The sequence below is a fragment of the Staurois parvus genome, unplaced genomic scaffold (assembly GCF_062004578.1).
Source record: "Staurois parvus isolate SC_StPar_1 unplaced genomic scaffold, SC_StPar_1.0 ptg001284l, whole genome shotgun sequence".
In the NCBI taxonomy this organism is placed as follows: Eukaryota; Metazoa; Chordata; class Amphibia; order Anura; family Ranidae; genus Staurois; species Staurois parvus.
In genome coordinates this window covers 1,643,338-1,668,431 of record NW_028319080.1, presented here as the reverse complement: position 1 = coordinate 1,668,431, position 25,094 = coordinate 1,643,338, and the positions used below count along the sequence as shown (strand labels likewise).

Genomic DNA, 25,094 nt, shown 5'->3' with positions numbered 1-25,094 from the left:
CACCAATTGTGCAAGTTCTCCCACTTAAAAAGATGAGAGAGGCCTGTAATTGGCATCATAGGTAGACCTCAACTATGAGAGACAAAATGAGAAAAAAAATCCAGACAATCACATTGGCTGATTTGGAAAGAATTTATTTGCAAATTATGGTGGAAAATAAGTATTTGGTCAATATCAAATGTTCATCTCAATACTTTGTTATATATCCTTTGTTGGCAATGACAGAGGTCAAACGTTTCCTGTAAGTCTTCACAAGGTTGGCACACACTGTTGCTGGTATGTTGGCCCATTCCTCCATGCAGATCTCCTCTAGAGCAGTGATGTTTTGGGGCTGTCGCTGGGCAACACAGACTTTCAACTCCCTCCAAAGGTTTTCTATGGGGTTGAGATCTGGAGACTGGCTAGGCCACTCCAGGACCTTGAAATGCTTCTTACGAAGCCACTCCTTCGTTGCCCGGGCGGTATGTTTGGGATCATTGTCATGTTGGAAGACCCAGCCACGTTTCATCTTCAATGCCCTTGCTGATGGAAGGAGGTTTGCAGTCAAAATCTCACGATACATGGCCCTATTCATTCTGTCCTGTACATGGATCAGTCTTCCTGGTCCCTTTGCGGAGAAACAGCCCCAAAGCATGATGTTGCCACCCCCATGCTTCACAGTAGGTATGGTGTTCTTTGGATGCAACTCAGCATTCTCTCTCCTCCAAACACGACGAGTTGTGTTTCTACCAAACAGTTCTATTTTGGTTTCATCTGACCATATGACATTCTCCCAATCCTCTTCTGGATCATCCAAATGCTCTCTAGCAAACTTCAGATGGGCCCAGACATGTACTGGCTTAAGCAGGGGGACACGTCTGGCACTGCAGGATCTGAGTCCCTGGCAGCGTAGTGTGTTACTGATGGTAGCCTTTGTTACGTTGGTCCCAGCTCACTGCAAGTCATTCACTAGGTCCCCCCGTGTGGTCCTGGGATTTTTGCTCACCGTTCTTGTGATCATTTTGACCCCACGGGGTGAGATCTTATGTGGAGCCCCAGATCCGGGGAGATTATCACTGGATATCTTGTATGTCTTCCATTTTCTATTTATTGCTCCCACAGTTGATTTATTCACACCAAGCTGCTTGCCTATTGCAGATTCAGTCTTCCCAGCCTGGTGCAGGTCTACAATTTTGTTTCTGGTGTCCTTCGACAGCTCTTTGGTCTTCACCATAGTGGAGTTTGGAGTGTGACTGTTTGAGGTTGTGGACAGGTGTCTTTTATACTGATAACAAGTTCAAACAGGTGCCATTGATACAGGTAATGAGTGCAGGACAGAGGAGCCTCTTAAAGAAGAAGGTACAGGTCTGTGAGAGCCAGAAATCTTGCTTGTTTGTAGGTGACCAAATACTTATTTTCCACCATAATTTGCAAATAAATTCTTTCCAAATCAGCCAATGTGATTGTCTGTATTTTTTTTTTCTCATTTTGTCTCTCATAGTTGAGGTCTACCTATGATGCCAATTACAGGCCTCTCTCATCTTTTTAAGTGGGAGAACTTGCACAATTGGTGGCTGACTAAATACTTTTTTGCCCCACTGTATGTTTTTACCACATTTTTGCAGCGGAGCACTGTGAAAGACTGCTTTCACACTGATCGTTTTTGTTAAGTTGTTCAGTTTAAAAAATGTGGAGAAAATGCATGCAAAATGCATGGCATCAATTCCTGTGGAACTCTTTAGGGCTCATGTACACTGCAGCTGATAAACTCACATTTAGGAGCTGCTCAGCATTTCTTTTCAGCAGCCCCTGAACTCACCCTAATGTTTTCCTATGTGTCCATGTACACATCTTCGTTTACAGTTGTTTACAGGCATTTGAGTTTACAGTAGTTTTTTGAATGCAGAAAACTTGCATTCAGCAGTCAATTTTATCAGCGTTTCAAATGCAAAACGCTTGTAAACGCGTTTATAAGCGTTTGCGTCTGAAATTTTTTTTTAACTCTTCCAGTTCCCGATGCTGTCCAGAGCCTTTTTTCATCATGAAAAATGCATGCAAAGTGTTTTCAAGGTACTCAGATGGACAAAACACTGAACACAGGATGTTCCTACCAAGCTTGTCACACATTGTAATGACCAATTCACACCTTAGGCCTCTCCCACCCTTGGAAACAAAAGATATGTTAATGACCATTCACACCTCAAATTCCTCATGAAGACCCCCTGCCAGGTGACCTTAATGACTCCCTCCACCAGACACCTTTGCTATGGTTCATATTGGTTCCCACCCTTGGAAACAAAAGAAATGTTAATGAGCAACTCACACCTAAGCTAATCTCAACACATACTGCTGTCTCTGCTTCTACTCTCTGTATTTCTCTGAAAGAGTCTGAAATACTTAATAATTTACCACTTTTCACTGCATTCTGGGCATTTGGGAAGTTCTCCTGTGCTTATCTTTAAAAACGCTTCTAAACGCAAACACACATACACGTGTTATGCAAATGTGGCTAAACAGATGTTTTTAACCTAAGTTTTCCAGTGGTCAGTTTCCATCGTTCAGAAGTGTCCCGTGTACATGGGGCCTTATATTGGTCTATTGTATTTCAACTGTGTTTTTAGGAAAACTGTTTTTAGGGGAAAAAAATGCACCCTCATTGCACATCAAAAATGCACTGCACTGTGGCAAAAAAACATATGCGTTTGATGCGTTTTTGATACAGAGCAGTGTGATAGCAGCCAAAAACGCAACTGACTGATGTGAAGAATTTCATTGTTTTCTATTTCTATTTTTATTTGTTCTCTTAGCTAGTATTTTATTTCCTTATATATTGGATTCATTTTATTTTTTTCATTATGTATTCTAATAGAGTTTTCAATATATACGTGGTGCATGGTCTATTTATTGATATATAACGAAGTGGTGATTTTTAGTTTTGAGCATATGGATTATTATTTTTTGCTTCTTTTTTTCTTGATAGGAGTTTAAGATATAATGTACAGAGCTGAGCAAACTGTTGGCGCTATATGCAGTAAATACTGTATAATAATAATAATTTAAAGGGGATGCATTTTTCTTCTAATTTTTTTTTAACAGAGAGATCTTCTGATTTTTTTAACTATAAAACTGACCAAAAAGTGATCAGTGTGAAAGGCCCTAAGACAGGAAGTGTGTTACTAGCCAGATCACCTAGTAAAAAAAAAAAAGAATGCAGCCGCCACATCTAAGGACTGGTAAGCTGCAATTTATAACATTTTTGTCTTTGGGTTTTATACCGTTTTACTTGCGAAAATATAGTCAATTTAAAAAATTGCCTTTAATTTTTCCAATGCAACTAGTGTGTAATGTACACAGCCCCAGATTTTTACCTCAAAGTACAATCAGCAGTCTTCTGCTTAAATAGTATCATATAAGTGTGATTTTTAACTAACGTGTTAGAGAGGTAAAACTCTAACAATTGTATTTTACTTCAGGAGAACTTCATACCCCTTTTGAAGCTGCATTGTGTAACACAAAAATGGTGGTGCTCTGTTCTCTGTGGACTTCTTCTGTGAGCCCAGGATGGTGGTGGAATCTTCATATCCTGGGCTCACAGGAAGCTGGTTGGTGCTGGGTATCATTCAGCTGGGTAGAGTAGTGGTGCCACATGGATAGGTGAGAAAATGAGTCTGGAAAGTCATCACTGGAGATAAGGTGCGTATAATAGCTAGATCTGCTTTTTTATAGTTTGCATGGAGAGATGAAATATCAATTGTTTTGGAAAAAAAAAGATCATTGCAGTTAGATGAATTAAACCTTATTTTATATATATATGTGTATACACTCACCGGCCACTTTATTAGGTTCAATTGCATGGTAACACAAATTGCTAATCAGCCAATCACATAGCACAAACTCAATGCATTTAAGAACCTAGACGTGGTGAAAATGACTTGCCGAAGTTCAAACCGAGCATCAGAATGGGGAAGAAAGGGGATTTAAGTGACTTTGAAAGTGGCATAGTTGTTGGTGCCAGGTGGGCTGGTCTGAATATTTAAAAAACTGCTGATCTATTGGGATTTTCATACAACCATCTCTAGGGTTTACAGAGAATGGTCTGAAAAACAGAAAATATCCAGTGAGCGGCAGTTGTGTGGACGAAAATGCCTTGTTGATGTCAGAGGTCAGGGGAGAATGGGTAGACTGGTCTGAGATGATAGAAAGGCAACAGTGACTCAAATAACCACTCATTACAACCAAAGTATGCAGAATACCATCTCTGAGTGCACAACATGTCCAACCTTGAAGCAGATGAGCTACACCAGTGAAGACCACACCGGTGCCTCTCCTGTCAGCTAAGAACAGGGAACGGGGGCTACAATACGCACAGACTCACCAAAACTGTACCATAGAAGATTGTAAAAACGTTGCCTAGTCTGAGGAGTCTCAATTTCAGCTGCGACATTCAGATGGTAGGGTCAGAATTTGGCGTAAACAACATGAAAGCATGGATCCATCCTGCCTTGTAACAACTATTCATGGATGTGCAGCCAACAAATCTGCAATGCCTGCGTGAAGCTATCATGTCAATATGGACTAAAATCTCTGAGGAATGTTTCCAACACCTTGTTGAATCTATGCCATGAAGAATTAAGGCAGTTCTGAAGGCAAAAGGGGGTCCAACCCGGTACTGGCAAAGTGTATCTTATAAAGTGGCCAGTGAGTACAGTATATATACAAATAATGCCACTCACAGTGTGTGATGATATGTAACTGTCTGTATTTCTCTCTCAGAGTTTCACACTTTGCAATATTACTTAACAATGATCTCACATAAAGAATCAGTTGAGCCAGAGCTCTTTGCAGCTGTATTTGTGGATGATAAAGAAATTGCAAATTACAACAGTGAATCACGTCTTGTCCTTCCTGTGGCTCCATGGATGGAGGAGAATGAAGGTCCTGAGAACTGGGAAAGTGAGACACAGAATTTTAAGGCTGCAGAAACTGTATTTAGGCAAAGGATGAAATCTGCAATGAGTCACCTCAACCACACTGGAGGTGAGATGTCTGCTAAATATATAGATATATTCATACTACCCTGGTCAATGTTCTATCGTAGTCTTTTTTATGTGCTTGTCATCTAAAAAACAGGGCACAGTAGATATGCTTGGTGCTTTCAAACCGCATATTCATTATTCAACCACCTGTTGACCGTCAGTTAGATAGATAGATAGATAGATAGATAGAACCTGTCAGCATGTAGTTAAAACAAGCTCATGACTGTAGATGTAAAATGTATGTATTGTAGATATAAGTATATATACAGTATGTTATGTATATAATCCCAAGTTTACAGTTGAGAAATTGGCTATGTATGGGTCTCCCTGGATTAACATCCTTTGCTTTACATTGCTTTACATCTCAATATCACACGTGGTGAACCTTCAAGCTTTACAGTTCTTACTTCCTAAAGATTCCAACATGCATATCAGACAGGCCCAGATTTTAATAGACTGCACTGAATTCAGCCTTATGCACAAATATTTCAATTTTTTGGACAAATTTTATTTGTAGATCCATGGGACTACTATGGGGGTAAATTATGAACCCCAGTTATGCCACTCTCACAATGGGTCATTTGGAGGAGCTCAACATCTAGTGTAACAATCCATTTGCTGAGTATATTGTATACTACAGCAAGTACATCAATGACATCATCATCTTTTGGAGCATGGTACCCAGATCCTGGGCCCCTTCCTGGGCCATTGCAATCAAAATAACTTCGGACTGTCATTCATGCATGTGGCAGATCCCATCCGGCTTTTTTTTCCACATTTAGACCTCACACGTATGGATGGAAGTTAGTGACTAGAAAACACTTTAAACCAATGAGCAAAAATTATATTTACATTATGTTAGTTGTCATCATCTGCCCTGGAAGGACAATATACCCACTGCACAATTCTGTTATCTGAAGAAGGATTGTTCCAAATTAGATGATTACATTGAACAAAGCCAAGAACTGGTTAGGAAATTCCTGGAAAAAGGCTACACAGAAGACTTAGTGGATAAAGCATAAATAAGATATTTAGAGGAGGAGGTTACTAACAACTTTGACAAGGATTTGATAGGGATGCTAGAGACAGTAGGGACCAGGTATGGTTTATCAGCAAATTCAGTTCTAAATACCATGCCATTTCTCTCATTATCCTGAAAAATTGGCACATTTATTAACAGTTTTTATATTATAATAAGTTTACATTATGAGCGCTGCATACTTACTCTATTAGTACGTGATTTACTGTTTACAGTATTCATGCAGTTTACTTTATGTTGGGGCACTTTATGAAAAAGGGTGGGGAAGCACAGTAGATTCAACCAAAAATGTTCCACTAAGCATAGTGAGCCTCAGCAATTATTGCTCAAACACAATAAGGATGTTAAAGTGATTCTAAAGCCTTATTTTCTTGAAATAAAAATAACAAACGTGTCTATACTAACCTGCTGTGTGCAATGGTTTTGCACAACAGCAGCCTGGATCCCCCTCTTCTGTCCCCTCCCTCCTGTCGAGCATCTTGCTATGGGGGCACCCGCTGCTCCATGTGTCCATTCACACATGGAGCTGCACCTTGGTCCCGCCCTCTCTCTCTCTTCTCATTGGCTCACTGGCTATGATTGACAGCAGTAGGAGCTGAGACACCCGTGCACATTGCTGGATCGAAAGGGGGCTTAGGTGAATGTTAGGGAGGCTGGGGGTGATGCTGTACACAGAAGGTTTTTTACCTTCATACAAAGAATACATGTAGGTAAAAAACTTTGAGCCTTTAGAACCACTTTAAGGAACTACAAGTTTTTGTAAATAGGAAACATACTGGATACACAAACTAAACTCCCTCTCCCCGAATGGACTTAATGAGTTTATTGATGTATACACAGTAGTTTGGGCAGAATGTCTTTGTAGGACTGATCTTGTGGCTGTGCATTGGTATACGCATGTGCACATATAATTCCATGTATATACACACCACACGTCTCTAGGCTTTTTTCTCCATCTGTTTTTATGAGTACTTTTTATTCAGTTCCTTGAAGGAATGATTAGAGGATGTTTATGCTCCCTCTAGCATGGTTTTTGTATTCATATGCATTGATGAGTTTAAAAATGACAGTACACAGTGCACAGAATTCAGCAACTGCTTGCAGAGTCAGTAGCTAAAGACCTCCAAACTTTGTGTGGCTTTCAGATTAGCACAACAAAAGTGCGTAGAGAGCTTCATGGAATGGGTTTCCATGGCTAAGCAGCTTCATTCAAGCCTTACATTACCAAGTACAATGCAAAGCAATGCAAAGCGTCGGATGCAGTGGTGTAAAGCACGCCGCCACTGGACTCTAGAGCAGTGGAGACCTGTTCTCTGAAGTGTCGAATCATGCTTCTCTGTCTGGCAATCCAATGGATGTGTCTGGGTTTGGCGGTTGCCAGGAGAACAGTAGCTGCCTGATTACATTGTGCCAAGTGTAAAGTATGCTGGAGGGAGGATTATGGTGCGGGGTTATTTTTCAGGGGTTGGGCTTGGCCCTTTAGTTCCAGTGAAGGGAACTCTAAGGCATCAGCATACCAAGATATTTTGGACAATTTCATGCTCCCAACTTTGTGGGAAGAGTTTGGGGATGGCCCCTTCCTGTTCCAACATGACTGTGAACCAGTGCACAAAGCAAGGTCCAAAAAGACGTGGATGAGCGAGTTTGGGGTGGAGGAACTTGACTGGCCTGCACAGAGTCCTGGCCTCTGTAAGAATGGTCAAACATTCTCATAGACACACTCCTAAACCTTGTGGACAGCCTTCCCAGAAGAGTTGAAGCTGTTATAGGTGCAAAGGGCGGACCAGCTCAATACTGAACCCTACGGACTAAGGCTGGGATGCCTTTAAGGTTCATGTGTGTGTAAAGGCAGGCTGACCAATACTTTTGGCAATATATATTTGGCAATATATAATATATATATATATTGGATTGTTGTTTTCTTTTTCTTTTCTTCTTTCATTATGTATTCTAATAGAATTTCCATTATATACGTGGTGCATGGAGACTGTTTATTGATATATAATGAAGTGGTGGTTTTTACTTTTGAGCATATGGATTATAATTTTCTGATTCTATTTTCTTGATAGCAGTCCATATATCATTTTATGATTACATTTATCACAGGCTCAATGATCTCTGTTTGTAATAATCGATCATAATTTCACACAATGTATTTTACACGACTTTGACAGGGTACTCAGGGGTTAATTAATTTAGGGGAGTGGAGCGAGGTTTCATCTATGGAGCTAATTTTTTACTCAGTTTTAATTGGCTTTTATTTGAATTTATATACCAGCATTTAATGGCTTGCTATTTCTTCAGTCTTCTGGCTTGACTAAGAGGCGAAGCCTCAAAACCTTTCCACAGAGACTGAGATTGTGTGCCTCCCTCAGCTTCCTGAATTCCTGTGACATCATTTCCTGTGATGTCATTTCCAGTCTTGTCAACAGCTCTTCATGATTTGGAGTATACGCTACTCACCATTGCCATTTTTCCTCCTGGCTGGTCCATCCATCCTCCCATCCTTTGTTCACCTGTGGGCACAGGTGACATAAATGATACCTCACTTCACCAGCAGCAGGTCACATGTGGGGTGTGGATTTGTTACACTTTCTTAAAGTAAGTGGCACAACATAATTTTTGTATGTTTACTCTTAATGAAGAGGACTTAGTGTCTCAGCACCTGCTTTTTGTTCAATATATGGATTTGATGGATTCTTTGGGCCCTTCACAATGGTTTTGGGACCTCACATATAATTGAATGTTTGTTTCCCAAAGACTACATTCGATCCAGTTACCCATGCAATTTCAATTTTCTTGCACAATACAACCACAACCATTGTGTGGCCGTCTGTTGCTATAGGCTCTGTGTGCACTGAAAACCTCTTTTATGCATTTGCATTTCCAGGACTCTTTGGTATATGTTCTAGCACACAGGTGTCAAACTGGAGGCCCTCCAGCTGTTGCAGAACTACCCATGAGGTACTGCAAGGATAACAATTACAAGCATGACTCCCACAGGCAGAGGCATGATCGGACTGGTAGTACTGCAACAGCTTGAGGGCCATCCGTCTGACACCCTGTTCTAGTGGCACCAACTCATGTGGACATATATATATTTTATAAAGATTTATAGACGCTCCATATGTATTTGTGGTTATACAGTATGCTCTTCCCATCCAGTGGTTTGTTGTGGCATGATTAGCTGCATTGGAGGGCATGGGAGATATTGGGAGTTTAATAGACTGCTGATGTCTCCATAAAGAGGACCTGTCACCTGCACAAAGCTATTATGAGTGTTTTGTTGTTTAGATTTTAGTGTTTACTTCTCAATTAATGTTTTTATGGCAATATGAGAAAAGGTATGAATAGTTACCTAAAAAATGTACATTGGCAAAAATTGTATTTGTATATTTTCTCCTCATTTTTGTGTGTTCTATTGCTGTATAATTTTTTTTTAAATTTCTGTTATATTTATTTTTCTATGTTCTAAAATACAAAAATAACAAAACACACAAAAAATTGCAAATAAACATACGTGAAATGCACTATTAAAACTATATTTTGTGTTATCTATCTTTATGATTATGGTCGTTTAATTACATCATGTACTGATCATACACGATGTCATTAAAAAATAAAATGAAATAACCAAGGGGGCAAGTCCAAGATGGTGCTGGGAGAGGACATCTGATAGAGAAGAACTGAGAACTAGAGCCTATTATCCATTATTACATTGGTGTGGCAAGCACTAACCTGTCTGGAATCCCTTTCCCTGATACGGAGACATGAGTAGGGGCAAAAGCCATGGCAAAGGAGCCCTCACTAATCCTCAGGACTTGGCAAGAGAACCCAATACCAGCACCGCATTGATATTGAGTACTGGGCATATGAAAAGCTGTACATGGAAGCCATGTTGTTCACGTCCATGGTGAACTATTCCATTTTTTCAGAACAAGAGACAGGTCCTTAGTGACCTTCCTCCCTGTCAGGACATGGACATTAGGACTTCAGTGTATACAATCAACAATTTTTAGCTGCATTTCAAATATCCTTTTCAGTACTTTCATGGAATTAGCAGAGTATAACACGAATACACATTTCAATCTAACTTTAAGCGCCCTCGTAAAATTGGAAAACCTTTTAATTCTGTCACGCTTGGAGTTTCACGGTAATTAAACCCAATGAGAATCTGTGATGTGCCATAAAAAGTCTTACCCAGGGCTAATTGATATAAAAAAAGCCCATTTAGGCCTGAAGTGACCTGCAAGAGACCTCTGCCTCACTCACAGTTTAAAAATCTACACATAATTCATAAAATCACACAGGATCAAGATATATCAGTATTAGTTATATATCTTAATGGGGAAGAAAATACCAAAAAAATCAATGTCACATATGGCTAGGCTATGGTATGCAGAAGGCAAGATAGCTGTGTCCCACCTCCTGGGTTACAGACCTACAGAAAGGAAATTCAGTGCTGGACAATAATCTACCATTTCCCAGAATGCAATCTGTACATATTAAAATATATTAATATCTGTATAAAATTGTTTGTAGGGAGTGGTCAATTTACGGTCGTAAATTGGTGACATCCCATCAGCCATATTTGTGTCAAGACCCCCTTCAAGGTCTAGAAAGGAGGGACTGCAGACATGCTTGACAGCTCTCCTCTAACATCAAAACAAGGAAGGCCTGTGAAGAGACCCACTGTACCATATTCCTTGCTGATTGGTCTTTGCTGAACCAAGGCTTGATAAGTATTTTTCATTCTTCATACCTTTTGGTTTGCTGTTGTATTGTTGTCTATTTGTTTCCTTTGTAATACCCTTTTTCTGTAAATATTTTATTTGCCTCATTTTTACCTCTTCATTATTAAACCGTATTTTGAAAAGTGTTCCAATGCACTAACTCAGAACTTATAGAATTTTTGTCTCTTGAAGAGCGCTACTACAGTGTAAATCTCTGGCTATAGCTGTCGGTGGTGACAGTGTGTATTACAGACATTTTTATAAGTGATAAGTGTTATTGCTAATATTGTGAACATTTGATATTTTACGATAAGATATTTTTGGTGGCAGCGCAAAAAAATAACTAAACCCAATGACGATCGCTCTCAGTCTGTTGGCACTTAGACTGAGAGTCATTGTCGTGTATCAGTGACAGCATGGTGCGAGTTGACCAGTCATTTGTCACAAGCTAGTGAAGAGGGTAGTGACCTGACACCGCATTTTTCACAAACACCATTATTACGCACATGGCTACACAGACAGAGGAGCTGGACCCTCAGCAGCAGAGTGCTGCCGACTTCACTGCTATCATGAATGCCATTAATACTTTCCAGGAGGCAATCACACCTAAAACTGACCAACTGCATTCCAACATTGGGCTGATTAGCTAATCACAGCTGTCAGAACAACTTGTGTATCTGGGGTCTCCCTGAAGCTGCTGCAGGGGTTGACACCACAGATTTAACTGAAAACCTCCTGGTACAATTGCTATCTAATGCTAAGATCTTCTTCTTCACAGTGGAGTGTGCTCACTGAATTGCCATGGCTGGAGGCCCTCCTGGGGCACCACCTGACACTTTTATTTTCCAGCTGCTCCTAGTCCTTTGTGCAGCCCACGCTCAGGAAGACCTCCTCTATGGCAATGCTAAACTCAGATTGATAGTGACTTGACACTACTAAATCTTTGATGTATTTCTATGGAACATTATTCTTGTTGTGGAGTTGACTAGTTCACCCAATACTTCATCATCTTTAAAAATATGCCAATGCTTCTTAAGAATGCCCTGTATTGAGCTGATTGATTATTAAATTGGGTAACCAGTTTGGCTCTCCGAGTCTCTTTTTCCTTGTTCCCCTGAAATAAGAGGAGACCACGTGGGCTATCTTTAGCTCTGTGATAGGCATGTTTTAACAAGCATTACTGAAGCCCCTTCTTAAGAATCAGTTCCGCAATTTCAAAGCTTCCTCCTCAAAAACGTCTAAATTTGAACAATTTCCAAGAATTCTTAAATATTGTCCCATAAGGACAACATTAATCAGTGTAATACGGAGTTATTTGCTGCTGGTTTGAAATATTTTTTTTTTTTTTGCGCAATCTTATTTTTAGCCTTTCTATAGATGAACGGATCCAAAAAAGGTAAGCTATTCCTATCTAAGGTCAATGTAAAGAACAAATTGAAACAGTTCCTGTTAAGAACCTCACAAAACTCTCAAGAAATCAGATAGACCCTTCTGGAAAATGATGATGTCATTGATGTACCTCTGCAACAATTCAGCATGGCAAAGATACACCGACATGTCATCCAAAGAAAACACCCAACGCTCCCACCTCCCAGGTACAGGTTGGCATATGATGGGCCACAACGCTCTGCACCTGGAGTTAGTGGGTGCTGTTGAAAACAAAGACATTATGTGTGAGGTTGAAGAAGAGTCAAAATGAAGGTGTTGTATTCCCATGGTTCTACACCACATTCATTTAGGAAAGTACCTATCACGTCTGGACTACTGCAATTCCCTTCTCACCGGCCTACTCCAACACAGGCTATCCCTGCTCCAGTTTATCCTGAACTCAGCGGCCAGACTCATCCACCTTACCAACCGCTCTGCTTCTGCCACCCCCCCTCTGTCATTCCTTCCACTGGCTTCCGATTGCCCAACGCATTAAATTCAAAATACTAACACTGACATACAAAGCCATTCATAACGCTGCCCCAAACTACCTCACCGACCTGATACCCAAATACCACCCAACCCGTACTCTTCGCTCCTCACAAGACCTCCTACTTTCTAGCTCCCTGGTCTCCTCCTCCCACGCCCGACTGCAGGACTTCTCCAGGACTTCCCCCATCCTCTGGAACTCACTACCCCAATCCATCAGACTGTCACCTACCCTCCTCACCTTTAGGCGCACCCTGAAAACCCATCTCTTCAGGGAAGCCTACCCCACCCTCACTTAACAGCTGATCTCCTCCACTCCTCCTACCACTCCAGCATTTCGCTGCTTTATTACTGCACTTAGTGGTGTCCTTTGCAGTAGGAGAGGTTGCCAGAGGCTTTATAATCAGTGAGTGGAAGGAGAGGTCACTAGGGAGCCCTGTGAACTGTAAGCAAGAGCAGGAGGAAAGGGCACTGGGAGCCAAAAAAACAGTGAGCAGAAGCAGGAGGAGAAAACACTGGGGGCCTTGTGATTAGTGACTAGGATCAGAAAGAAAGGACGCTGGGGGGGGGTCGTATAATCAGTTAGGGAAACAACTAATGTTCAGAACATAAAAAGTTAGGAAGATTAAGAATACAATATATAAAATATAATTTATAATATTGTGTTCCTGTATTATCCCCAATTACGATAGTGGTTAACAACAGGAGTACCGGCAGGCAACTCGTTGCACATCGTGCGCCATGTACACATTCCTTGAACAACCATTTGTAGGTGAATACTGCTGCACAAAGTGTGAGCAGGTTGTTTCCCTGAAAACCCAGATCCTGAATCTAGGACGGCAACTGGCAACACTGCATAGCACTGTCAACCTGAAAGAGAGTTTAGACCAGCAATGGGCAAACTACGGCCCGCGGGCCGTATACGGCCCGGCGGACCTTTTAATCCGGCCCGCGGAGCTAGGCTCCCGCAAGGCCAGTGGTCGGCAAGCCGCAGCTCTTTACAAACTTAGATGCGGCTCTCCTGTGTGCCGGGCGCCCGCTCCCCCCCCTCCTCTCGGATGGCCGCCCCCCCTCTCGGATGGCCGCCCCCTCCCTCCTCTAGGGCGTCAGGACTCTGCAGCTGTCAGGATGTAGGCGGGGCAGCCAGGATGTAGGCGGGGCAGCGTGACGAACTCTTCTCCTCTCACAGTCCTCCCTGAAGACCAGAACGGCGCGGGAATACGAGAGGAACGCGCGGAGCAAAGGTAAGTGAATTGACACGGGGGGGGCTTACTATATGGGGGACTTACTATATGGGGGATGAATTACTATATGGAGGACTTACTATATGGGGGATGAATTACTATATGGAGGACTTACTATAGGGGGAATGAATTACTATATGGGGGACTTACTATATGGGGAATGAATTACTATATGGGGGACTTACTATATGGGGAATGAATTACTATATGGGGGACTTACTATATGGGGGATGAATTACTATATGGGGGATGAATTACTATATGGGGGACTTACTATATGGGGAATGAATTACTATATGGGGGATGAATTACTATATGGGGGATGAATTACTATATGGGGGACTTACTATATGGGGAATGAATTACTATATGGGGGACTTACTATATGGGGAATGAATTACTATATGGGGGACTTACTATATGGGGAATGAATTACTATATGGGGGACTTACTATATGGGGATGAATTACTATATGGGGGACTTACTATATGGGGAATGAATTACTATATGGGGGACTTACTATATGGGGGGTGAATTACTATATGGGGGACTTACTATATGGGGAATGAATTACTATATGGGGGACTTACTATATGGGGGATGAATTACTATATGGGGAATGAATTACTATATGGGGGATGAATTACTATATGGGGGATGAATTACTATATGGGGGATGAATTACTATATGGGGGACTTACTATATGGGGGATGAATTACTATATGGGGGATGAATTACTATATGGGGGACTTACTATATGGGGAATGAATTACTATATGGGGGACTTACTATATGGGGAATGAATTACTATATGGGGGACTTACTATATGGGGAATGAATTACTATATGGGGGATGAATTACTATATGGGGGACTTACTATATGGGGAATGAATTACTATATGGGGGATGGATTACTATATGGGGGACTTACTATATGGGGGATGAATTACTATATGGGGGACTTACTATATGGGGGATGAATTACTATATGGGGGATGAATTACTATATGGGGGACTTACTATATGGGGAATGAATTACTATATGGGGGACTTACTATATGGGGGATGAATTACTATATGGGGGATGAATTACTATATGGGGGACTTACTATATGGGGAATGAATTACTATATGGGGCACTTACTATATGGGGAAAGAATTACTATATGGGGGACTTACTATATGGGGGATGAATTACTATATGGGGGATGAATTAATATGGGGGATGAATTAATATGGGGGATGAATTGCTATATGGGGGATGAATTACTATGGGGGACGAATTACTATATGGGGGACGAATTACTATATGGGGGATGAATTACTATGCTTACTATGGGGGAATATTACTATACTTACTATAAATGACACATACACATCATTCATCTACTCTTGGTCCGGCCCCCGGGTCCAATATATGAACCCATTGCGGCCCTCAAGTCAAAAAGTTTGCCCACCCCTGGTTTAGACTGTACCCCTCAGGTGCAAGCAGGGGCTAGTACAGAGGTGTGTGGAGATATGGAGATACATGCACCAAAACAAGGTAGATGGGTACATGGGGTAAAGGGAGCAGCTTTAAAGAGGCCAGGTCTGAGATGATATATCCCAATAAAAATGCCCAGTTACGTGATGTTGGGTATATCAGTCAAGGAGTGGCATTATTGGACTCCCCTACCAGCCAGGGGAATAACTCATTCAGTGAGAATGAGGGAAAGGTTACAGGAAAGTATAGACAGATACTGGTGGTAGGGGACTCAATTATTAGGTCAGATAGGGTTCTGTCACAAAGACCATGACTGCCAAATAGTAGTATGTTGTTTACAGAACACTTGAATCAGATGGACAGATTGTTGGGTGGGACTGGGGAGGACCCAGCTGTCACGGTATTCAGTACGGTAGTACGGTAGTACCAATGACAAAGTTAGAGGAATATGGAGCGTCCTAAAAATGATTTCAGGCACATAGGAGCTATATTAAACAAAAGGACCTCTAAATCCGTATTCTCAGAAATACCGCTTGTACCTGCAGTCACACCTTCCCCATAAATGATAGGGAATTTGTTTACAAGTGACAATGAGAAATCAACTGTGTTAAATACATTCTTCTCCTCAGTTTTTACTAAGGAAAAGTAGGGGTATAATAGACAAGATAGTATTGTTATGAACAAATGCATAGAATGTTCCCTTGTGGCTAATTTGTGGTGATTTTAGTGAATTTAGTGAATGTCACTTTTACAACTTTCAAATTTCCCGCCAGTTCCGTCCCTGTACGTCCTGACGTCGCAGGGAACGGAACCCAGAAGAAACATCAAACAACAAGTGTCAATATCTGTGCACACTTCTATTGTGTAAGGAGTAAATACCCTTACCAAATTAAATTAATAATCATGCCTTAAACACCACCAAGGTATGATACAATTCCAAAGAACGCACTCCTAAGAGAAGATCTTTAAGATGTCATCACAGCCTTATGGATCAATCTCCTTGATGTCATCTGAGTAAAGCAAGCCTGCATACGCCATACTCCTTCTAATACCAAGCTCCACCGACGCACACCATAAATGAGACAGAATATAGTGTAATACCGCAATACACCTTTAAACCATACTTTATTATTGTGCTTACATTATAGCAGCTTTTAAAACGCCATATTTCCAACCACTTCAAACCTCTAGGAAGTCCTGGTATCATCCACAAGTGTTTGGTAGGACTTGCCAGTAACCATGATGGCTGCTCCGTCACTTCCGGTTCCGCCATGTGCGTCTGACGTCACTTCCCTTGACACGTTTCGTCATCGGACTTAATTATAAAGGATATGATTTGGGAAATTGTATAGGGTATAGGTAGCATATGCTAAATAAGTCACAATTTTTATATTGTTTTAACCGCCTTACTGCTGCCCTATTGCAGAAATACTGCTACAGGGCGGCAGGGGTGCGCTAAATCACATATATATATGTGATTGTGCATTTCCGGGCAGGGGGGGTGAGCGCCCTTCTCGCGTCACCATTCGCGGCTTCGGCACCTGGTGATCACCGAGTAATACCAACTGGGGGAGAGAACTGTATGTAAACAATACAATTCTTTCCCCTGTCGGCTCCTGCACACTGCTTTGTATGGCTCTGCATAGCACAGCCATACAAAGCAGTGTGCTTACAGTGAAGCACACACACACAGCACAAAGTAAAACAGCACACAGTTAACCCTTACTGTGTGTGTGCTTTCCTGCTTACAGTGGAAAGCACACACACGGCCCCATAGTAAATCACACTCAGCACACAGTTAACCCTTTGATCACCCCACATGTTAACCCCTTCCTTCCCAGTGCCATTAGTACAGTGTCAGCTTTTTTATTAGCACTGATCACTGTATCTGTGTCACTAATGATGTAAGTGACACCAAGTCAGTTCCCCTTAGTGTCAGAATGCCCACTGCAGTCCCGCTATAAGTCACTAATCACCACCATTACTAGTAAAAAAAATAAATTCCACTATATAAATACCTCCATTTGTAAACACTATAACTTTCATGTAAACCAATTAATTTACATGTATTGGGATTTTTTCTGTAGCAGAATGCATTTTGCCCTAAATTTATGATGAAATTTGATTTTTTAAATTTTTTTATTGGACACGTTTAATAGCAAAAAGTAAAAAAATATTGTTTTTTTCTCAAAATTATCAGTCTTTTTTTGTTTATAGCGCAAACACGCCAAAGATTCACCATCTAAATTTCTTAACACCTGGATGTGTTGGATTCATTTCAAATCCACTGAACTCTATCGTGATACTGTAGACTAATAACGACATCCTCAAGTAGCTTTAGAACAACAACTCGAGTAAACACCCTTCAGCTTAATGTTATTGCCTTTTGAACCACATTCCTCACTTTATTGCAGTGTTCTTCTCCTAAACAGGAGACCATCTTTGACCAACCCCACTCTCACGATCTGCCTGTTTCTCTGATACCTGATCCCTACTGGGACTGATACGGGGATGGGGTTGGTAAATGAGACTGGGATTGACCAATTCTCAGAGGGCCAATACAAGATCCCCTTCTACAGGTGAAACTCGAAAAATATAGAATATCGTGCAAAAGTTCATTTTTTTCAGTAATGCGACTTAAAAGGTGAAACTAATATATGAGATAGACTCATTACATGCAAAGCAAGATAGTTCAAGCCGTGATTTGTCATAATTGTGATTATTATGGCTTACAGCTCTTGAAAACCCCAAATCCACAATCTCAGAAAATTAGAATATTCCATGCAATCAATAAAACAAGGATTGTACATAGAACAATATCGGACCTCTGAAAAGTATAAGCATGCATATGTACTCAGTACTTGGTTTGGGCCCCTTTTGCAGCAATTACTGCCTCAATGCGGCGTGGCATGGAAGCTATCAGCCTGTGGCACTGCTGAGGTGTTATGGAAGACCAGGATGCTTCAATAGCGGCCTTCAGCTCTTCTGCATTGTTTGGTCTCATGTCTCTCATCTCTCTCTTGCCAATGCTCCATAGATTCTCTATGGGGTTCAGGTCAGGTGAGTTTGCTGGCCAATCAAGCACAGTAATCCCACGGTCATTGAACCAGGTTTTGGTGCTTTTGGCAGTGTGGGCAGGTGCCAAGTCCTGCTGGAAAATGAAGTCAGCATCCCCATAAAGCTCGTCTGCAGAAGGAAGCATGAAGTGCTCCAAAATCTCCTGGTAGACGGCTGCGTTGACCCTGGACTTAATGAAGCACAGTGGACCAACACCAGCAGATGACATGGCTCCCCAAATCAACAAAGACTGTGGAAACTTCACACTGGACTTCAAGCATCTTGCAGTGTGTGCCTCTCCATTCTTCCTCCATACTCTGGGTCCTTGGTTTCAAATGAGATGCAAAAGTTGCTCTCATCAGAAAAGAGGACTTTGGACCACTGAGCAACAGACCAGGTCTGTTTTTCTTTAGCCCAGGTAAGACGCTTCTGATGTTGTTTGTTATTCAGGAGCGGCTTGACAAGAGGAATACGACATTTGAAGCCCATGTCCAGGATCTGTCTGTGTGTGGTGGCTCTTGATGCACTGACTCCAGTCTCAGTCTACTCCTTGTGAAAGTCCCCAACACTTTTGAATGGCCTTTTCCTGACAATCCTCTCCAGGCTGCGGTCATCCCTGCTGCTTTTGCACCTTTTTCTTCCACACTTTTCCTTTCCACATAACTTTTTATTAATGTGCTTTGATAGAGCACTTTGGGAACATCCAACTTCTTTTGCAATTACCTTTTGAGGCTTTCCCTCCTTTTGCAGGGTGTCAATGATGGTTTTCTGCACAACTGTCAGGTCAGCAGTCTTTCCCATGATTGTGATTCCTACTGAACTAGACTGAGAGACCATTTAAAGGCTCAGGAGCCCTTTGCAGGTGTTATGGCTTAATTAGCTGATTAGAGTGGGACACTTTGAGCCTAGAATATTGCACCTTTTCACAATATTCTAATTTTCTGAGATTGTGGATTTGGGGTTTTCATGAGCTGTAAGCCATAATCATCACAATTATGACAACTAACGGCTTGAACTATCTTGCTTTGCATGTAATGAGTCTATGTCATATATTGGTTTCACCTTTTAAGTTGCATTACTGAAATAAATGAACTTTTGCACGATATTCAAATTTTTTGAGTTTCACTTGTATTATTCCAAACTAATTCCTCCTGACTTTTTTCTGTTTTCATGTTCCCCTTTCTCCCCTTAATCCCAACCCCCTCTTCCTCAGCACTACGAAGGTGGATTGCTGTTGGATCAGACCAATAAAACCAATCAGGGGGCAGCACTGGCCACAGAGCAATAGGTCTACTTTCCACCAAGAATCATATGAGCTCCCTGAACTGCTTATGTACTCACGTTCTTACTGCCCAGATCAGATGGTATATCCACCCCACTAGGTTATGAGAGCTTCAAAGGAAAGGAACAGGGGGAGATTTTCCTTTCGACTCCTTAGGGTTACTAGAAGCTGGACATGCAATCATATTACTCCATATGTCAATGTCGATATGTCAATGTCAATGTCAAATAGTGTATGGAGGAGCTATAAACCTATACATTTGACAATGTATTGATAATTTGTTTTTCTTTGTGTTTTCTCTCCCCTCGCATTTATGTGTTGAATGTTAATTTCAATCGCTGTAATGACTGTACTGTTTCACTTAATTGTTACTGTGCAACATTTGTACCTGAAGCTTACATTTCAATAAAACAAACTTTTTTTGAAAAAAAAAAATTAAAAACAAACAGGCGATCAAATACCACCAAAAGAAAGCCCTATTTGTGGGGGAAAAAAGGCCGCAAATTTCATTTGGGTGCAATGTTGCATGACCATGCAATTGTCGATTAAAATAACGCAGCGCAGTAATGCAAAAAATGGCCTGTTCAGGAAGGGGGGTAAATCCTCTGAAGGGCAAGTGGTAAATCTTGACCATAATTATAAATAAAGAAAATGTGTACAAAACCATAATGTATTCATAACAAATTACATATGACATGTCAGACATTATGGGGTTTATTTACTAAAACTGAATAGTGCGAAATCTGCTGCAACTCTGCATAGAAACCAATCAGCTTCCAAGTTTTATTGTCAAAGTTAGAAGCTGATTGTCCACCATGCAGAGCTGCACCAGATTCTGAGTGCGACAGTTTTAGTAAATCTACCCCTATGTGACTTATTCTACGTCTATGTAACAGTTTTTTTCTCATGCTGTGTGCAGGGATCCATTACTTCCAGGTGATGTTTGGCTGTGAACTGAATGATGATGGCAACACTAATAGATATCTGCGCATTGGGTATGATGGGACAGATTTTGCCTACCTGGACACACAGAGATGGATCTATATCCCAATCACGCTCAAAGCTGAGATCACTACACAAGAATGGAACAGTCCTGAAAACAGAGATGGAGAGAGATCAAAGTATTATTTGGAGGGATTCTGTATTCCAAAGCTGCAACAATATATCAAATATGGAATAAACGAGCTGAAGAAGAAAGGTGACTATATATTATAACAAAAAATTATACAATTATTAAAAAATTATACAATTCTAGCAAAACCCCATGTAGCTAGGTTCTTGGCTAAGTATGAGAGTGAGACCATCACTGGCTGCAGCTGCTCTCTGTAATTGCTGCACTGTGCTGTTGAACTGGTTAATAGCTATGTCAGCAAAAGGAGGGAGCTGCTAAGCAGGAAGATTTCAATAGAGTAAGTCAGGCAGTAATGTACTGTTGGAACTGTAGTCCTGAGGAGAGACTCTACTGTGTATAACAAAGAGCTTTTGAACTACATTCCCCAGGGAGGAGATTTCTGGGAGGAGAGGAAAGCTGCATTTTCCTGGGTGCCATGAGGGTGACTCGAGAGTGCACATTGCTGTCCAGGGTGCACCATCACTGCTGCATATCAGCGGCCTGAGCGGGATCCGGAGTCTTGAGAGGTGCTGACAGTCAGAGCCACCTGGGTGCAGAGAAGAGTGGATTAATTGCTGCGTGTAACCGGATGCGAGCTGCAATATTGGTGGGACTGGTGAGCTGCTGCTGCTGTGGGGATTTACTATCTGCTGTTGGAGAAAGAGACTGAGCCATTTAGGAACTGGCCATACATCTATTTAGTAGTCTTATTTGCTGCCTGCAGGTGTAATTGGGACTCTAGTCATGTACATCACCAGTACCTGGGCCCCAACACTAGCTGGCTGAAGCGTTAGGACTGAAGATTTCCTTTTTCAGCTTCTACACAGAGACCTTTATCTATTGCTTATACTCCGAGGTACCTCTCAAGGGATCATGCACTATATCTTAGCCATTCTCCTAGATTGCATTCTAAACAAATTATAGCACCATTATTTACATTGCACTTAGGGTTTATATGCACTCTTTATTGCTGATTTTGTTGGTTCATTAGTTCAATCCAGTCTAGTGGTACATAACTCTATTTTAAGTGTAGTGCTACCCCCAAAGGAGTCACTTGTTAATTTGGGTTCTCTGTTGTGTGCCTTGACTTCAAAAATAACCTCAATCCCTCTGACACACATTGTTGAATAAAAGTTACTGCAAGCACTAATAAGAACACCAGTATGGACACCTTTAAATAGGCTGTGAGTTAGTACCAGAAAGAGACACAAGCCTGTTTAGTGGCAAATTAATACAGAGTATTGGTACCGATTAGAATGAATGGTGGTTTGAGCATAAATGAGCACGATAATCACTATAACTTAGAATAGAGTTTTATACCACTAGACTGGAATTAACTCATAAATTAGCTAAGTCAGCAATAAGCAGCACATATAACTATAAACCGCAGTGTGGATAATAATACTATAACTAGTCTAGTGTGCACTCTAGGAAAATAGCTAGGACAGGTTCAATGTCTCCTGAGAAGTACCCCTTAGCATAAGCATATGTAAAGGTCTCTGGTTAGCAGCTGTAAAGGAGCAGTCTTTAGTCTAGCTCCTCAGCTGGCTAGCATTGGGGCCCAGTTGCACAATTCTTTCTCTTCCTCCCAGCAATCTCCTTTCTGGGTAATGTAGTTCAAAAGCTTTTGATTACACAGTACAGCCTTTCCTCAGTTCCCACAGTGCATTGCTGCATGACTCCGTCTAATGAATTCTTCCAGATCAGCAGCTCCCTCCTTTTGCTGAAATAACTGTTAACCAGTTCAGCACTGCAGGGCAGAACCTACAGAGACCAGCTGCAGCCATTGTTTCTCTCACTGTCATTCTTAGACAAGCACCTGGCTACACGCTCCCCCTTCCAGAAGTCTTTGATCTCCAAACAAGGGCAGCGTCCAATGGCATATAATGTCTATAGCTTTAGATTAACTTAAATGAACAACTAACAGAAAACTTAAAAGTTAACATTTACACAAAACCAAATGATTCACGTTAGCATAGGAATTTGAACCTCCCGCCATTTGTCAGAAGAAGTGAAGTTATGTCCATTATTATTATTATTATTATACAGGATTTATATAGCATCAACAGTTTGCGCAGTGCTTCACAAAATGAAGTTAGACATTACAGTTACAATACAATTTGGTAAAAGAGGAAACAGAGGGCCCGGCTCTTTAGATCTTACAATCTAGGAGGAAAGGTTGAGTGATACAAAAGTTTAATAGCTTTTCGGGGGATGAGCTGATGGAGGAAATTAATGGTTGTTTACTTGGTAGAAGCAGGATAGGCTTCTTTAAAGAGGTTTTCAGGGATAGTCTAAAGATGGATAGATTAGGAGACAGCCGGACAGATTTGGGTAGGGAGTTCCATAGGATGGGAGAAGCTCAGGAGAAGTGCTGAAGATGAGCATGGGAGGAGGTGACTCGGGAACTAGAGAGCAGAAGGTTTTGGGAGAATCAAAGAGAGCGGTTTGGTTGATATTTTGAGACCAGATTGGTGATGTAGCTGTGGGCAGAGTTGTGGATGGCTTTGTAAGTTGTTGTTAGTATTTTGAATTTTATTCGTTGGGCGAGTGGAAGCCAGTGGAGGGATTGGCAGAGAGGGGTAGCAGACACTGAACGGTTGGTAAGGTGGATGAGCCTGGCAGCAGTATTCATAATGGACTGGAGGGGTATAGCCTATGTAAAGGTCACCCAATGAGGAGGGAGTTGCAGTAGTTGAGGCGAGAGATAACTAGGGAGTGTATTAGGAGCTTTGTGGTATCATTGGTTAAAAAGGGGTGTATTCTGGAGATGTTGCGGATGGCTCACTTAGATGTGCAAGGGGGTGACAAAGACTGATATCTAGTCACTGGACTTAGTCTTTGAGATACAACCTAGGTAGGCCATGAATGTGGTTGTTGAGGCACACAAACTGCTTCTGCAAGTGGCAATAGCTGATTATAGTGCCAAGTCTTTTATGGACCTGTTTTTCCTTCCAGGTGAATCTGGTAAACCGGCAATTTGGGCAACTGACATAGGGCTGAGACTTCCACATATAAGCTAGTTTATGATTCCCAGCAGCACTCTATTACTAGGCAGTAGGTCCTGCATCCTTACTTTCACATCATTATCTTTTGTTTTGCTGCCCGTTGGATGTCTGAGGCAGCCTGGGCTTTCTCGTATGTTATTTTCAGATTCTTCCTTAAACGGTCATTGAGGATGTGCCAAATGCTGGGTCAACTGGCAGTTAGGCATCCCTCCTGAACATGAACATACAGGAGGAGTACCTTTTGGCATTGTTCTCTATTATACAGTAGGCATGTATGACTTCTAAAATATACTGGCTCCTGTCTTGTTTCATCTTTTCAGGAGTATCCTGAGCATCTCCTCAGCATATCTAAAAGCATGCGATCAAATCGTTCTGAATGTGGGTTTCTTGCAGTTGGTAAGGAGTTGTTCTGGACTTCTGAATGCCTAATAGGTCTAACAGTCTCTCAGACATTATTTCTAAGCCCAAGGCAGAGCAGCTTCCACCTCACAGGCCGAATAACTGTGTCATTGATTTAATTCCTTGTGCTAGTGTCTCTGTAGACGGATATACCCCCTCAGCTTTCCTGAGACCAAGGCCATGTCTGAATATATTGTGGAAAACCTTGAGAAGGGATTTATCTGCAAAATCCACATGCCCGCTGGAGTGGGGTTCTTCTTTGTTGGGAAGAAAGGTGGTTGGCTTTTCCCCTGCATAGACTATCAAAGCCTGATTGCTATCACAATAAAGAATTGTTACATATTGCAACTCACTTCTGAATTGTTTGATTGTCTCTGTGGGGCTCAAATCGTTATGAAATTTGATTTGCAAGGATGGACTCTCCATGGATCCTGAAGAGGTTGCTGCTATGAACAACTGGCCCTTGCCTAGCAGCTTCAAGGCTACCCAGCGCTTCCTAAGTTTCATAAACTGTTATCAGCAGTTTGTTCACTTCTGCTTCAATTCATGGCCCCAAGCATAGCTCTTATTTGGAAGAACGCCAATACCAAGACCTGGCTACCCAAAGCCGTAGAAGCGTTTCTCGTGCTAAAACAAGCTTTCCTTTATGGCCTGTTCTTTTGAGGCTGGACATTACCAAGCCTTTCTCTATTGCAGTTCTGTAGGAACTACTTTCTGTAGGAGTTGGAGCAGTCCTTTCTTAGTCCCCTAGTGGACTTAAGCACCCATGTGGCTTTTTTCTCGAAGAAGTTTGCCCCAGTAGA

The 25,094-nt window shown here is 41.5% G+C and overlaps 1 protein-coding gene across 1 annotated transcript in view; it reads left to right on the top strand.

Annotated features, from left to right (window-relative positions):
• The first annotated feature begins 4,763 nt into the window (after positions 1-4,763).
• The window catches only part of LOC149437611 (major histocompatibility complex class I-related protein 1-like), a 32,722-nt gene continuing 12,391 nt past the window's right edge, over positions 4,764-25,094 (top strand). Inside the window, exons 1-2 of the mRNA XM_089660864.1 lie at positions 4,764-5,016; positions 20,693-20,971. Coding sequence (XP_089516990.1) covers positions 4,782-5,016; positions 20,693-20,971 — 514 coding nt within the window. The 5' untranslated portion in view covers positions 4,764-4,781. The remainder of the gene's footprint in view (positions 5,017-20,692; positions 20,972-25,094) is intronic.